At 52.8% G+C, this 12,528-nt stretch overlaps 1 protein-coding gene across 10 annotated transcripts in view; it reads right to left on the reverse strand.

The window, feature by feature from the left end:
• Nucleotides 1–12,528, reverse strand: part of PNPLA4 (patatin like domain 4, phospholipase and triacylglycerol lipase) — a 33,455-nt gene that overhangs the window by 20,032 nt on the left and 895 nt on the right. For 2 of the 10 annotated variants that reach the window (XM_039839654.1, XM_039839651.1), the window contains exons 1-4: nt 12,066–12,416; nt 11,030–11,214; nt 6,693–6,787; nt 6,391–6,526 (exon numbers count right to left, since the gene is read on the reverse strand). In XM_039839654.1, coding sequence (XP_039695588.1) covers nt 6,391–6,526; nt 6,693–6,787; nt 11,030–11,214; nt 12,066–12,150 — 501 coding nt within the window. In that variant the 5' untranslated portion in view covers nt 12,151–12,416. The other 8 variants (XM_039839652.1, XM_039839650.1, XM_039839659.1 and 5 more) reach the window with 7 other exon arrangements.

Consider the following 12,528-nt stretch of genomic DNA (forward strand, 5'->3'; position numbering starts at 1 on the left):
GCTGACCTGGAAAATACCTGTCGCCGCCCCATCGATGTGTTGGCTCTGTCCACCCTCCGTCTCCCTTCGCCTGGCTGCTGGTTTGGACATCGAGCGAAGTTTCATGAGAACACTAACTTTGGACACGAGAAGCGCCTTCGCTCATTCGTACTTAGCTTGCCGGCCTCTTCCTGCCATCGATTAGGGTTTTCTAAGGAAGGACATGAAGGCTGACGTTGGGAGGCCACCTAATAAAATATCCTGCGTAAACACGTGCTGTCGCTGTGTCTCCCGTCATTGTTCTCCTGGGGAAATTTTTCTCCCCAAGAAATCACAAAATGTCTAGAGCCGTGGTTCTCAGCTGGGGGCACCCAAGCCCCCCGGGGGATATTCACCGATGTCTGGAGACATCTGGGATGGAGACCGGTCATGCCAACCCCAGGACCTATGCCCCAGGCCCCGTGGCTTGGTTGGTCCAGCACTTTTAAGCATCATACGTGTGTTGAAGCACTGATTTGAGTTTTGTCTCATTTTTACTATACGATGATAAAAATAAGTTACTGACTTCCTGTAGCAACTGTATAAAACATTGCCAAGAGCATATGCAATTCACGTTCTGACTGCCTCTCTTCATTTCACATTTTCGAGAAAAGGGAAGTTTAGAAAATCATGTGGCCTGGCTTCCTGAGAGAATAAATTCTCAACAAGTTTCATTTATGCCTACAGTTTACTGTGACTTTAATGAGAATCTGGCTGTTTATTCAGAACCTGCTGCTGCCGTTGGAATTCAAAGGCAGCTTCAGATTTATCCTCCCGCAGTCTTCCCACGCTAATGACCGATCTTAAATTCCGTCCTGATTTCACCTTTGGGCAGCCAAATGTGAGAAGGCCCGGCTGCGGGAGCGTTCTCCCCACATGCGAGGAAATGCCGGGCATCGTACCAATGGCGACAGACGGCTTCTTCGCAACAGGGACGCCACTGTGCATGGAAGCCTCCTGGGCGCACGCGTCCAAGAGGGTTCGGGGCTGTCCCGAGACCGCTGCAGGCCACAGATGCGCTTCAGCCTCAGACACGAAGAATGCGGTGATCTGCATGGGCGCGGACCGGAGCTGGTCTGCAGATTAGTGGAATTTGAAACGCTCTCCACGCGTCTGCGGAGGTGCCGTGTGACTTCCCTTTAAACAAAGGATTTACCTCCCCGAGTCCGCTCTGCTGCAAGCTAACGTTCAAATGCGCGTGGATCTCCTGATTGCATGTTTCCTTCTGAAAACAACAACAAAAACAAAAACAAAAAACAACATCCCAGAACAAAATCTGGAACTTAAATGAGTTGACGTGTAAAATGTACGCACTGGGACATTTGAGGGGGTAATTGTGAAGGGGCCCACAAATAGAGGAATCACAAAGTACCCGTGGTGAGCGTGTGGCTCCTGGGGGCTGGGGAGGGTCCTGGGCCTGTGAACACTGTCGTCGGGGTCACCCTGCCCGGTCTCGGACACAAGGTCCTCCACGGGCTCTTTCTTTCCCGTAAGGACAGGCTAAGACTGTTCCGAATCTTTAAGTTCTGTTTCGCTTTTGACAAACAACTCCGTCTTCAAGTCACTTCTCTCGACTCACACTGTGCCATCATCGGCAGTGAAGGGACACCAGGCCCTCCTTCGACTCTGCTCAGAAGCTGTCACATAAACACCCTGTCTCGTGGCTCTCCAGGTCTGCCCTGCGCAGACGCTGGGACGGGCCACGCTCTAGCGAAGCGCCCTGCCAGTTTATGACACGTCGGCCTGTCCTGCACTGTGCGACGGCGTGCGCCTGGCCTTCACGTGCGGCCGCAGCGGGTGGCCTGCACCATCCACGGTCCTGCCAGTGGCTGAGGCACTCAAGAGCTCGGCATGAACACGGCAGCTCTGTCCCCAGCTCCTTTTTCCTTCCGCCCCTGCCCCACCCCCCAGAATCGCCTACGGCAGAGAGACTTCGTCCAGCAGGCACCTCAAGTCTCAGCGCCTCTGCCCCTCACCCAGTTCCAAAGCCATGTCCACACCTGTGGGTATTTCTTACACAGCACGCCTACTCCTCAGAAACCCATGTCCTGTCTTACTCCTTTGGGGCCGCTATAACAACACCCCATAAACTGGATGGCTATAAACAACAGAAATGCATCCCTCACAGTTCCCTAAGCTCGAAAAACTAAGGTCGAAAGGTGAGCAGATTCGGAGTCTGCTGAGAAGTAACTTTTTACAGTGTCCTCACCTGGTGGAGGAGGGCGGAGTGGGGGGAGGCTCACTGGGGTCTCTGATCCCACTCAGGAGGGCTGCACCTTCGTGACCTAATGTGACGCAGGAGCTCCAGGCCAGGCACCTACACCTGGGGTATTCCAGAAAAATTACCAGGAGGAGCAGGGCATGTGACATGCCATTTATGACTTGCAGCGTGTGGATGCTTAAGCAGAGGTCCATCAGAGCTGCGGGAAAAGGCCCCTGAAGATGGGCCATGCTTCTGCCCATGAGCTGAGGGAGGGGTGATCTCGTGGGGAGCCACCGCCTGCCCAGCCAAGTGGGAGCGAGATGTGCTGCTTGGTTACGGGAGCAGATGACGCCCACAGGGCCAGGCACCTCCAAAAGCTCCTTGACACTACCTGCATGGCTGCTGGCCGGGCAGCCAGCACTGTCCTGAGTACGTGGACGGGTTGTGCTCTGAGTGAACCCCGCGGCTAGTCACCTCCCAAAGGGGCCCAATACCTAACAGCATCACTAAGGGTTGGGAATCGGGGAACAAACTTTCAGTTTCTAGCAGTAAGTTAACTCACCATGGACGTAAGATCCAGAATACTATGGAAATCTACCCCAAATCAAACGGACCTTAGGGCCACATACTTGGTCAACCTAGGTTCTCAGAAAATAATTGGCTATCTTTGCAGCCATGAAATGAAATGTTTTCATGCCACTGGAAGTAAACCGTTATAATTTAAGCATGAATCGCCACACACGTAAATTTGGAAACAAGGACAGTGGTGGAGAGGGAGGACACCACAGCTGCATGACCAGAGACGAGCAGTAAGGGGTGCAGGAACGACGTGAGTGAGAAGGGGCCGATGGCCCTCGGCCTGCGGAAAGAGCCGTGAGTGACAAACGCGTGCATGGGGCTGGGCGCCGGTGCGTGTGCGCCTTGTTCCGATCCGTTCAGTGTTTGCTAAGGGTTGGCTGTATTCAACGTGCACTTGGGCGTTTCCTGTTTGAAACACACGTGCACGTGCGTTACTCCACGTGCGCTCCAGTCACACGGATGAGCTCATCTGCACCATGCAGCTGGGGAAACAGAGGCACGAGACAGGAAGCCGCACGGGACGCTGTCGGGACGTGAAAGCCTTAGACACGGGGCCAGGAGAGGAACAGAAAGCGACGATGCAGGACAACACGAGAGGGGCTTCAAGTACACACACACGTGCACGTGTGCGCACGGACACGCACATGTGCACACACAGGCGCACACACACACACGCACACACACACACACATGCACGCCACAGGTTTCTAGCTGGATTTCCAGGCACCTAGATACCTTGTCTGTAATAAAAGGTGCAGTCGGCTGGTGAATAACGAAGAGCATAGCATTTTTTAAAAATCTCCCTACTTAGTAAATGAATAAATTAGTTAACAATAATAATAATAATACTAAAAACCCATAGAAAAAGAACAAAGTTGTGAAGATCACCCGGACTTAGGACTTGCCCACGTTCCTGCACACTTGACCTTCCCCACCTCTGCTTTGATTCTGAATCAACCTCTCTCCACCTGTCTGCCCCGTCCCTGTCCCCGACAGACTTTCCAGGTGGTAGAAGGTAAACCCCAGGCCATGTGCACAGGGCCAGGTGTGCCAAGGTCCCTGCAAACTCGAGTCACACCTGTGGGCTGCTGTCACTCTTGGCTTTGGAAGCTCAGAAGCCTCCGGTCTCTACCTGAGGCTGTGGGAGGGCGGACAGGTGGCTTCTGTCCCTCCCCAGCGACCTGGACAGTCAGAACAGCCACCATCATGCGGTTCCAGCTCAGATAACATTGTCCCGCTGGCTTGTGCTTCAGTCAGGCCCACTGCTCAGGAGGGAGGTGACCTTCCCTCCCTGCCCGCTTCTCCCCGCCTTTGCCTCGTCTTCCCTCGGCCTTCCTCTCCTGACCCCAGCGCCTCCTGAGTATTCCGGGCGGAGGTTCAGGACGTTTTCCCAGCCGCCACCTGCTCTCCAGAGACAGTGCGTCCCTCCTCCCAGCTCCGGGGAAGGTTAGACGGCTCTGCTAATCCTTTCAAATTCTTCTTGTGTCATCTACGGTGACCGCCAATGATTCAGTTATCCTCCTCACAAGGTAGCGCACACTTGTCAACCGTTTCTCTTCTGTTCCACGAACTCAAGTAATTACACCAACTCTGTGAATAGTTACTATCTAAGACGAAGGCGACCAGCAGAAATCGTGTTCACTCACCGTGGTGGTTTGCCACCGCTGCTGTAATGAGTGAGCACAGACGGGCAGGCCGACGGCAACACGAACCCACAGCCCTGCAGTGTGGGGGCCGGGGCCCGGCACGTGCCTCCCAGAGCAAGGTCAAGGTGCTGGCAGGCCGGCCTTGCCAGCCAGAACCTGTGTCCCTGCTCGTCCAGGTACGGGCAGAGTTCCGTTCCGTCGGGCTGTGAGACTGAGTCCAGTCCAACCCCGACGCTGGCTGCCAGCGGCCGGGCCTGTGGCTCCCGGCAGTCTCTGTGTGCCCCCTGCCACGAGCGCCCCCGCATCTCAGACAAGCAACGGCGTGGAATCCGAGAACGATCTCCATTTCTAAGGAGCCACGTGCCTGGTGCGGCTTCACCCAGACGACAGGATCACGGCCCCATCTGAAGGCCCTCACCTTAATCTCAACGACAAAATCCCTTTACCCCATAAGGTGAGCCAGTCACAGGTTCTAGGGATTTAGGTGTGGCCCTCTTGGGGGCCGTGATCCGGCCAGCCACATTCCCAGTAACAGCAACGGACAGGAAGGGACCTCGAGGCTGCCCGCCTGCCTGACGTGCCAGCCAGCAGCTTAGACGTCTGGCCGGCAGTCCCGGTGGGGCCACTACCAAGTGAATTATTTCACCCACATCACTGAGCGTGTAGGATCCAGATTCTTTCTTCTCCTTTGTTTTAAATCGCGCCATCGTAATTGATGCCACCTTAGCTCATGTGTTTGTTTGTTTATTACACACAAACTGACGGGGCTGGCACTGTGCCCGGTGTGGGGACGACGCAGTGGACAGACACAGCGACTCTGCCCCGTTGGAGCGAACATCCTAGTGGAAGAGGACAAGTGAGAAAAACCGAATACATGAATCGGCACAGTGCGCAGTGTGCGGACGCGCGATAACTAAATCGGATGGCTGCAGGGACCGCCCAGGGGACAGTCGCCGAGAAGGGGACGCTGTGGGAAGAGGTCCCCTCTCGTTTTACGACATGACGACACACAGTCCTGTTCCCACACAGACCAGAAGCGCTGTTCCAACACGCTGCAGCGGCATTCGAGGTTCGTGGCACTCCAGCACGAGGGACCAGCCTCTCCTTTCAGATTTCGTAAGTCTACATAACGTTATCATAAGATGACAGAAAAAAAAAAAGTCTTTTTCTTAGAACGACTATTAATGCATTAACGAGAGACCGCGTCATCGGCACAGCGAGTACAAACATTCTAATCTCTCGAGTCACAAGAGTAATTTTCCTTGTCAGTTCAACATTTCATGAGGTGTTTCAAATTATATCATTCAAGTAGCGGGATGCGAACAGTAAGACTCGGGAGTGAGAATCCACGTGTTCGTCACGTAATGCGGGCGGACCCGTCGCTCGCAAGCCATCATCTTCCCCGGTACCTGGACACAGTGTCCGTACCACCCGACGCTTGCTATGATTCCCACAAAAGGAAAAAGGGAAAATTACCCAGCTTTTCTAAGAAAAGTGCACGCCTTCTAAGTTACAAACGTCACGTGTATTACTTCAGCAACCAAATCATCATCTGCAAATCAGCTGCCCAGGTATTTCCCAGAGATGCTGAATTCTCAACCAACCGACTCTGAAATATATTTGGATAAAAAGGCCTCAAAACGGAAAAAACAAAAGGGAACATTAGATCGAAAGGTTGAGACCCAGGTTCCAGGCAGGCGACCGGCTTCCCAGGATGGAGGCGGGCGTGGCGACATCACGAGGCACACGCAGCGACAGCCCGGGCAGCCCCTGGAGCTGCCTGCCTGGACGGGCTGCTCCATCCGTCACACACAGAGCTCACCGCACGCAGCGTCGCAGGCGCGGCGGGCAACGCGGGCCGTGGACAACGTGGTGACACTCACTGCTCGTGAGGAGCACCTGCATCGGCACCGGCCGAGCCCCGACAGGAGGCGCGGCAGTTACCTGGATGAGGTCCTCCCTGGACGGGAAGCTGGAGACCACGGCGTTCTCCCTGGTCTTGATGTCGGTGATGGACACGTGCAGGCGGCTGTGGGCCAGCTCGTGAGCGTCGGGAGGCAGCATGGACTCCATTCCGCTTCTGAAGGACAGAAAGCAGCCTGCGTCATTCACCCGTACGTACTGAACACCTCGTCACTGCTTCAGGGGGGCCGGGCTGGGCTTCCGGTTTACAAAGTGACCGCGACACGCTGCCCTCACACGCTCTGGGGGGACACGTACTACCCACCGGTGCGGTGCACACACACCTGAGTCGGGCCATGCAGTCATAGCCGGGCGTGGCCCCCCCGAGAACTTGGCCTCGGGTCTCTTCGGCAAACGCGTAGACAAACTCCTTGAAGTCCTGAGAGAGAGAATGAACGGGTGACTCTCCGTGTGTCCAGAAACCGCGTTCTGATTGAAGAAGCCTGGGCGGACCGCACAACGCCCCTGGTGCGGCAGAGCCGGCGCCGTCTCTGGAGGCCGTGCTCTGTCACCGGAGCCCGGTCCCCACCCGGCCTGCCCCCGACCCAGCACTGCCAGCCGCCAGGCGAGCTGTGTTCTCCCACACCCAGCCTCTCCTTCCTCTTCTCTGTCGCCTCAGATGGCAATGCCCGCACGGGGCAGAGCCTCACGGGCTCCGTCCTCACTCATCCAGTGCGGTCTCCCACACACTTCGCAGGCACAGCGACCCTGCTCTCCCACCCCGGCTCTGTGGCCGCGGGGACAGGACTGATTCTCAGCGCCACGCGAAGGAGTCCTAATGACTGTCGTTTTGTAAGCATCGAAGCGGTCTCTGGAGTCAGTCCTGGGCCCTGTCGTTCCATAACCATGTCCTGCCGGGGTCTAATGGCCGACAGGGCTGGTGCCACTGAAGTGGCCGCTGGCAGTTCACCTTCGTGTAATCGTGCAAGGTGGGTATAATCACCCACCTGCCAGGTAAGGGAACAGGCCCGGAGAGAGGAAGTATCTTTCCTCATACGTCATCAAAAATGAGGGTCAGAGCCAGGATTTGCACCCAGGCCCATGTTTCATTTATTAATTCACTCGGCACCGTGTTGGGCGCCACGCCCTGGGCTGGGCACGGGGACGGGGCGGGAACGAGACACGAAGCCGCTGCCCTCGGGAGACTTGGGCCTGCCCCCGCAAGCAGGTCACAGCGGTGGCAGAGCACCCGTGAGGGAGGCACGATCAAGCTGCCCCCTCCCCCAGGGCCCCAGAACCTGTGAACATGTGACTTCGCATGGCAAAGGGGACTGTGCAGGTGGGATGAAGTTAGTTTTGGAGATGGGAGGGGGCCCTGGATGCCCCAGGTGGACCCGATGTCATCACACAAATCCTAATAAGTGAGAGGGGGTGGGGGTCAAGGTTCGAGATTTGGGGGGGCCACGCTCATGGCTTGCAAGGTGCGGGCAGGGAACACGCACCAGAGACGCAGGCGGCCCCCAGAAGGTGGGAGGCGCAAGGAGTCAGACTGTCCCCTGCGGAGGGCACATGGGCCTGCTGACACTGAGTGTAGCCCGCGAGCCCTTCACACGCTGACCCCGCCAGGACCGGCACAGCAGCAGCTCGTGGCCATTGGTGGCAGCGGTGACAGGAAGCGGACAGAGTGGGCGTCCACATCCAGCTTCACGAGTCGCCTAGGCTGGGACCGAAAACAGGAATAAGATTTGGACAGGGAGCAGGTGGAAGGCGACGACCGGCAAAACCAGCAAGGGGACCGGCCCCGGGAGGCAGCTCGGACCTGGACGCCGGTGGCCGAGTCCACAGGGAGCCCGGTGCGGGAGCGGAGGGTCGGGGTGAGCAGCAGCTGTGTGTCTGGGTGAAAGCAGTAAGTGCCGGGAGGCAGGGGGGCTGCAGGCCCGCCTCCGCGGAAGGGGCTCTGGGCTTCTGGCTGAGAAAGGGGCGCGGCCCCCCAACGTGAGTTCTCAGCCACACTGCCCGCCTAGCCTATTTTCCTGTATTAATTTTAGTCACAAACACCCTGGCCAGACGGGACATTTTCTAAGCAATGGACAGACCCGCGCATCCCGTGCTGTCTGACACCCTGCTTGGGAACTTGGGGGGCGGGAGGGGCTGAGGAAAGGCTCCCACAGTCAGCTCTCCACACAGCAACCTCTAAATTTGCCTGCCTCCCAAAATACACCGGCGTCAGGTGCTCCTCTTAATTATATAAGCCTAAGCTCAGAACTGGATTAATTACTCATATTTGTCACAGCACCGCAAAGCTCAAGGAACTCACCCCGTCAGCGAGAACAGAGCTAACGGATTGGAGTGGGTAGAAATACTTTGCTCAACAAACTCAACAGCATCCTCCAAGTGCTATGTTTCAAACGCTAAAACAAAAAGAAAGAAAATAACTAAGTCAAATGGCCACACGCTTGTTTTGAGAAAAGGAGGAAGGAGGGTGCCCTAGGTGAATAAACAGCCGTTTTCTGTAAGGTCTCACAATTAGGCAATGGACCTGGGTCTCCAACTGATTGAAAAAAATAAGAACAGGTGATCCGATTTGAAAATATGGTGATTCGAGTGTCAAGTTCAGGTAAACCAGTCAACGTGTGAGAATCACAGGATTCCGGGGTGGTGGCTGTTACAGTGCGGTCTTTGCACAGCACCTCAAATCTAAATCACACCCAACACGGTTCTAAATCTGCTGAGGATTCGAAAGCAAGGCTGCCAGCGCCAAAGCTGAAGGAAAGACGGCTTCGCGAACGGAAAGCTCTGGAAAGGAGCTAGCCTGCACCTGTACCCTGTGATCCTGCTGTTTTGGGGGGCGTTTCCATACCCGATCCCTACTTTCCCTGACCCACGGTTCTCCACATGTGTAATCTTCACAGCTTTTAATCACTATTTTGGTTCCCTATTCAGCAACCGCATAAAGACTGAAAGAAAAGTGGCTTTGTGAGTGACTAGCCTTACATTCAGTTTCTCTTCTATGAGCAACACGGCGTAGATTTGAAAACAGGATTTTTGATGTTTAAAATGTGGTAGTTTTTTTCCGACAACATGGATGGGCCTCGAGATAACCATGCCGAGTGAAATAAGCCAGACAGAAAAAGTTGAAAATCACATGATCTTACTTATACGCGGGATGTAAACGTAAAAGTAACAAATGAACAGGACAAGCGAGACTCATGGACACGGACAATGGATTAGTGGTTATCAGAGGAGAGGGGGCAGGGGGAGGGAGAGGTAGGTGGGTTAAAGGGAGTCAAATACGTGGTGACAAAAAGAAATTTAACTATGGGAAGTGAACACGCAGTGGAAATATATATATGCCTGACTGTTAAAAAAAAAGGTAACTTCCAGTTATAAAATAAAAAAGCCGTGGAGATGTAACGTATGGCATTGTGAATACTGTTAAAAAATAAACTGAAATGTGGTAGTTTTAAAATTTGAACCCATTTACCCGAGAATTTTAACCCATCTCCCGTTTGCCCCGAGAATACTCGCCCGCGGCACTTGAGGATGCGGCTTTAACCCGATCACAGTCCTGCCCTCGCCCCCAAAGTCTGCCAAAAATCACCTCGATTTTATTATCATTCGCACATCGCTCTGGTGTAGCCGTGGTCTCTGGAAGCAAATGACACCGTTCTATTTACAGTAGTGGTGTCTGCATGTAGAAAACATAGTAACTCCCGGTGGCTGAAAACGCCAAATCCTAGAAAACGCAGCGTTCCCACACGTGATGTTAAGATTGTTCTCCAACAGTTGTTAGCGAGATTCATCTGATGGATCCGATTTACATATACTTTTCTGTTACATTAGGATTAGAGACAAGTTCTGTTTAGAAATAACTCTAGTAACAGTTTTGACATTTCACACTGAAAACCAGTCAGATTTGCTTCAGCCTCAAAGAGCACGTTTACATAAAATTACATGAACCCTGGCAGTGAGCTGCTCTTTTTCTTCTAAACGGGAAATGGGTTAAATGCGACTTAAATTCATTCTTGGGCATGAATGTGTTAATCGGTATTTGATTATTACTCAGAGCCACTTGAGGACGTAAATAATGAACTGATACAAGATTCTCCACCTACAGAAACCGGCTCTCCAAGTCAGCGAATGCATCATCACGGTGGAGAAACAGAACAGAGATTTATAAAACAGGGATTGCATTATATGAAATACTTAACGAAGGCATATTTTTATTACTTCTGGATAAATTTCTTGGGATTCAAGGCTTTCTGTACCGTGAGAATGAAAAACAAAGGAAATTGTAATATTGTTCCACTTAACAGAAGTTACAGGCCCACATTTTAACGTCTACGCCTGTCTGTGAACACGATGGACCTGTGCTCATGATCAGATAAGGAAGAAGCAGCCTTTGCTTGAAACACAGCTGGAAACTTAAGACTAAATAAACATTCAAGAGTAAAATAAATCATTATTATTTCCTGTCTCATTGTCAGCCAAAATAATCTTCTTTCCTAAATCCACAGCACAGATCTCTATTGATTAAATTTTAAAAGAAAAGTTGTAACCTTTTATGTTTCCCAGGCAAAGGATTATTTCTCTGCAATTAACTGAGTAGTGTTAACATTCATCTTTGTTGTTCAGTCTTAATTTCTTGCCGAGCAACACAGCCCAGTTACTACTTAATTACCTCTATTTTTTCTGGTGCTGTTAGCAGAACGGAAGCCACCAAGGATCCCGCAGAAGCCCCAGCAAAGGCCTTCACATCCTTCAGGAGCTTTCTGCCATGTCTGCAGAGGGCCGATGCTGCCCCCAAGTGGTAAATTGCCAGAAACCCACAGGCTGAGAAGGACAAGTTGATGGGCTTCATGCCACCTGTGAAACTGGCCACACAAACAAAAATGCTTTAAGTTGGTACACTCTATTCCACATGCTGTACAGTCTTACGGTGATCACGAACCAGGCCTTTCTTTAAATATATATATATATGTATGTATATATACATACACATATATATACACACACACACACATATATATATATATACACACATACATATATATACGTCTCTGTTTTATACACTATTTTCAATTAAAGGAATTAAACAGCAATTCTCTCAAGGAAAATCCACCCCCACCTTGACCCAATAGTTTTATTAAGCGATTAACTTTTCCCCCTGTCTCGCCTTGACCCAATAGTTTCATTAATTACAGAAAAGTTACAACATTCCACACTTGTTCGGTAGATTACGTGATCTGCTATTTAATTACTTCGCAAGAAACAGATTGATAATTCCAATTGGCAAGGCATGTGGTCTTTTTTTCTTGACCTTTAAACTTTTGGGGAGAGGGCTCTATTGTGGAACGGTAAAACCCATAGAGTGTAGCACATCCCAAATGAAGGATACGTTTGCTTTTTGCAAGTGCGGCACTAACTTTCAAATAGAGGTCCTGCCTCCTCCCTCCCGTTTCTTGTCCGAGCATCCAGATTTTTTTTGAAAAACTGATGCCACGATTATTCAATAATGGAATAAGCAATTATTCCATGCACTATAGTTTCTCAAGACAACCTGAAGTCATGACTGCCAAAGGCAATTAAAGGCTCAAAGAAATGTCATCCGCACCACCTGATACCTGTAACAAATTAACTATAAAACTGCTTGTTGAGGACTCAGTGCGCAGGATTTCACCACGTGGATGAAATGGTGCCCCCCAAACGCTGCTCACATGGAGGCTCGCAGGGCTTCCCTCGGAGAGGCGGGGAAGGGGGAGTCCCAAGACCCCAATTCCGGGACGTTCGGAGTAGGCACATGGCCCGGACCTCAAATTTGGAAACCTAAGGCACCTGGCTGGGCCCTGCGCCCCGGTATTGATTTCTGCAGATTGCACCGTGGGGAGCGGGGGAGAAGGGCGGGATTTCCGTCCCCAGGCGGCAGGCCGGGGGCGCGCAGGCCCAGTGTCCACCCGGGGTTTGGCGCGCGGCGGGTTTAGGGAGGTGCCAGACCCCACCCGCGCGTCCCTGGAGCAAGCCCTGGGGGCCGCAGCCCACCCCTCGCCCTTCCCCGCTGGTCCCTCGACCCCGCGCGCCCCGCCCTACCAATGCAGGCCGAGCCACTTCCGTGAACACTGCCCCCACCCCACCCCGCGCCATAACCGGAAGGCGGGGCCGGGCCGTCACTCAGCGCAGCCC

Source organism: Pteropus medius, unplaced genomic scaffold (assembly GCF_902729225.1).
Source record: "Pteropus medius unplaced genomic scaffold, Ma_sr-lr_union100, whole genome shotgun sequence".
Lineage (NCBI taxonomy): Eukaryota > Metazoa > Chordata > Mammalia > Chiroptera > Pteropodidae > Pteropus > Pteropus medius.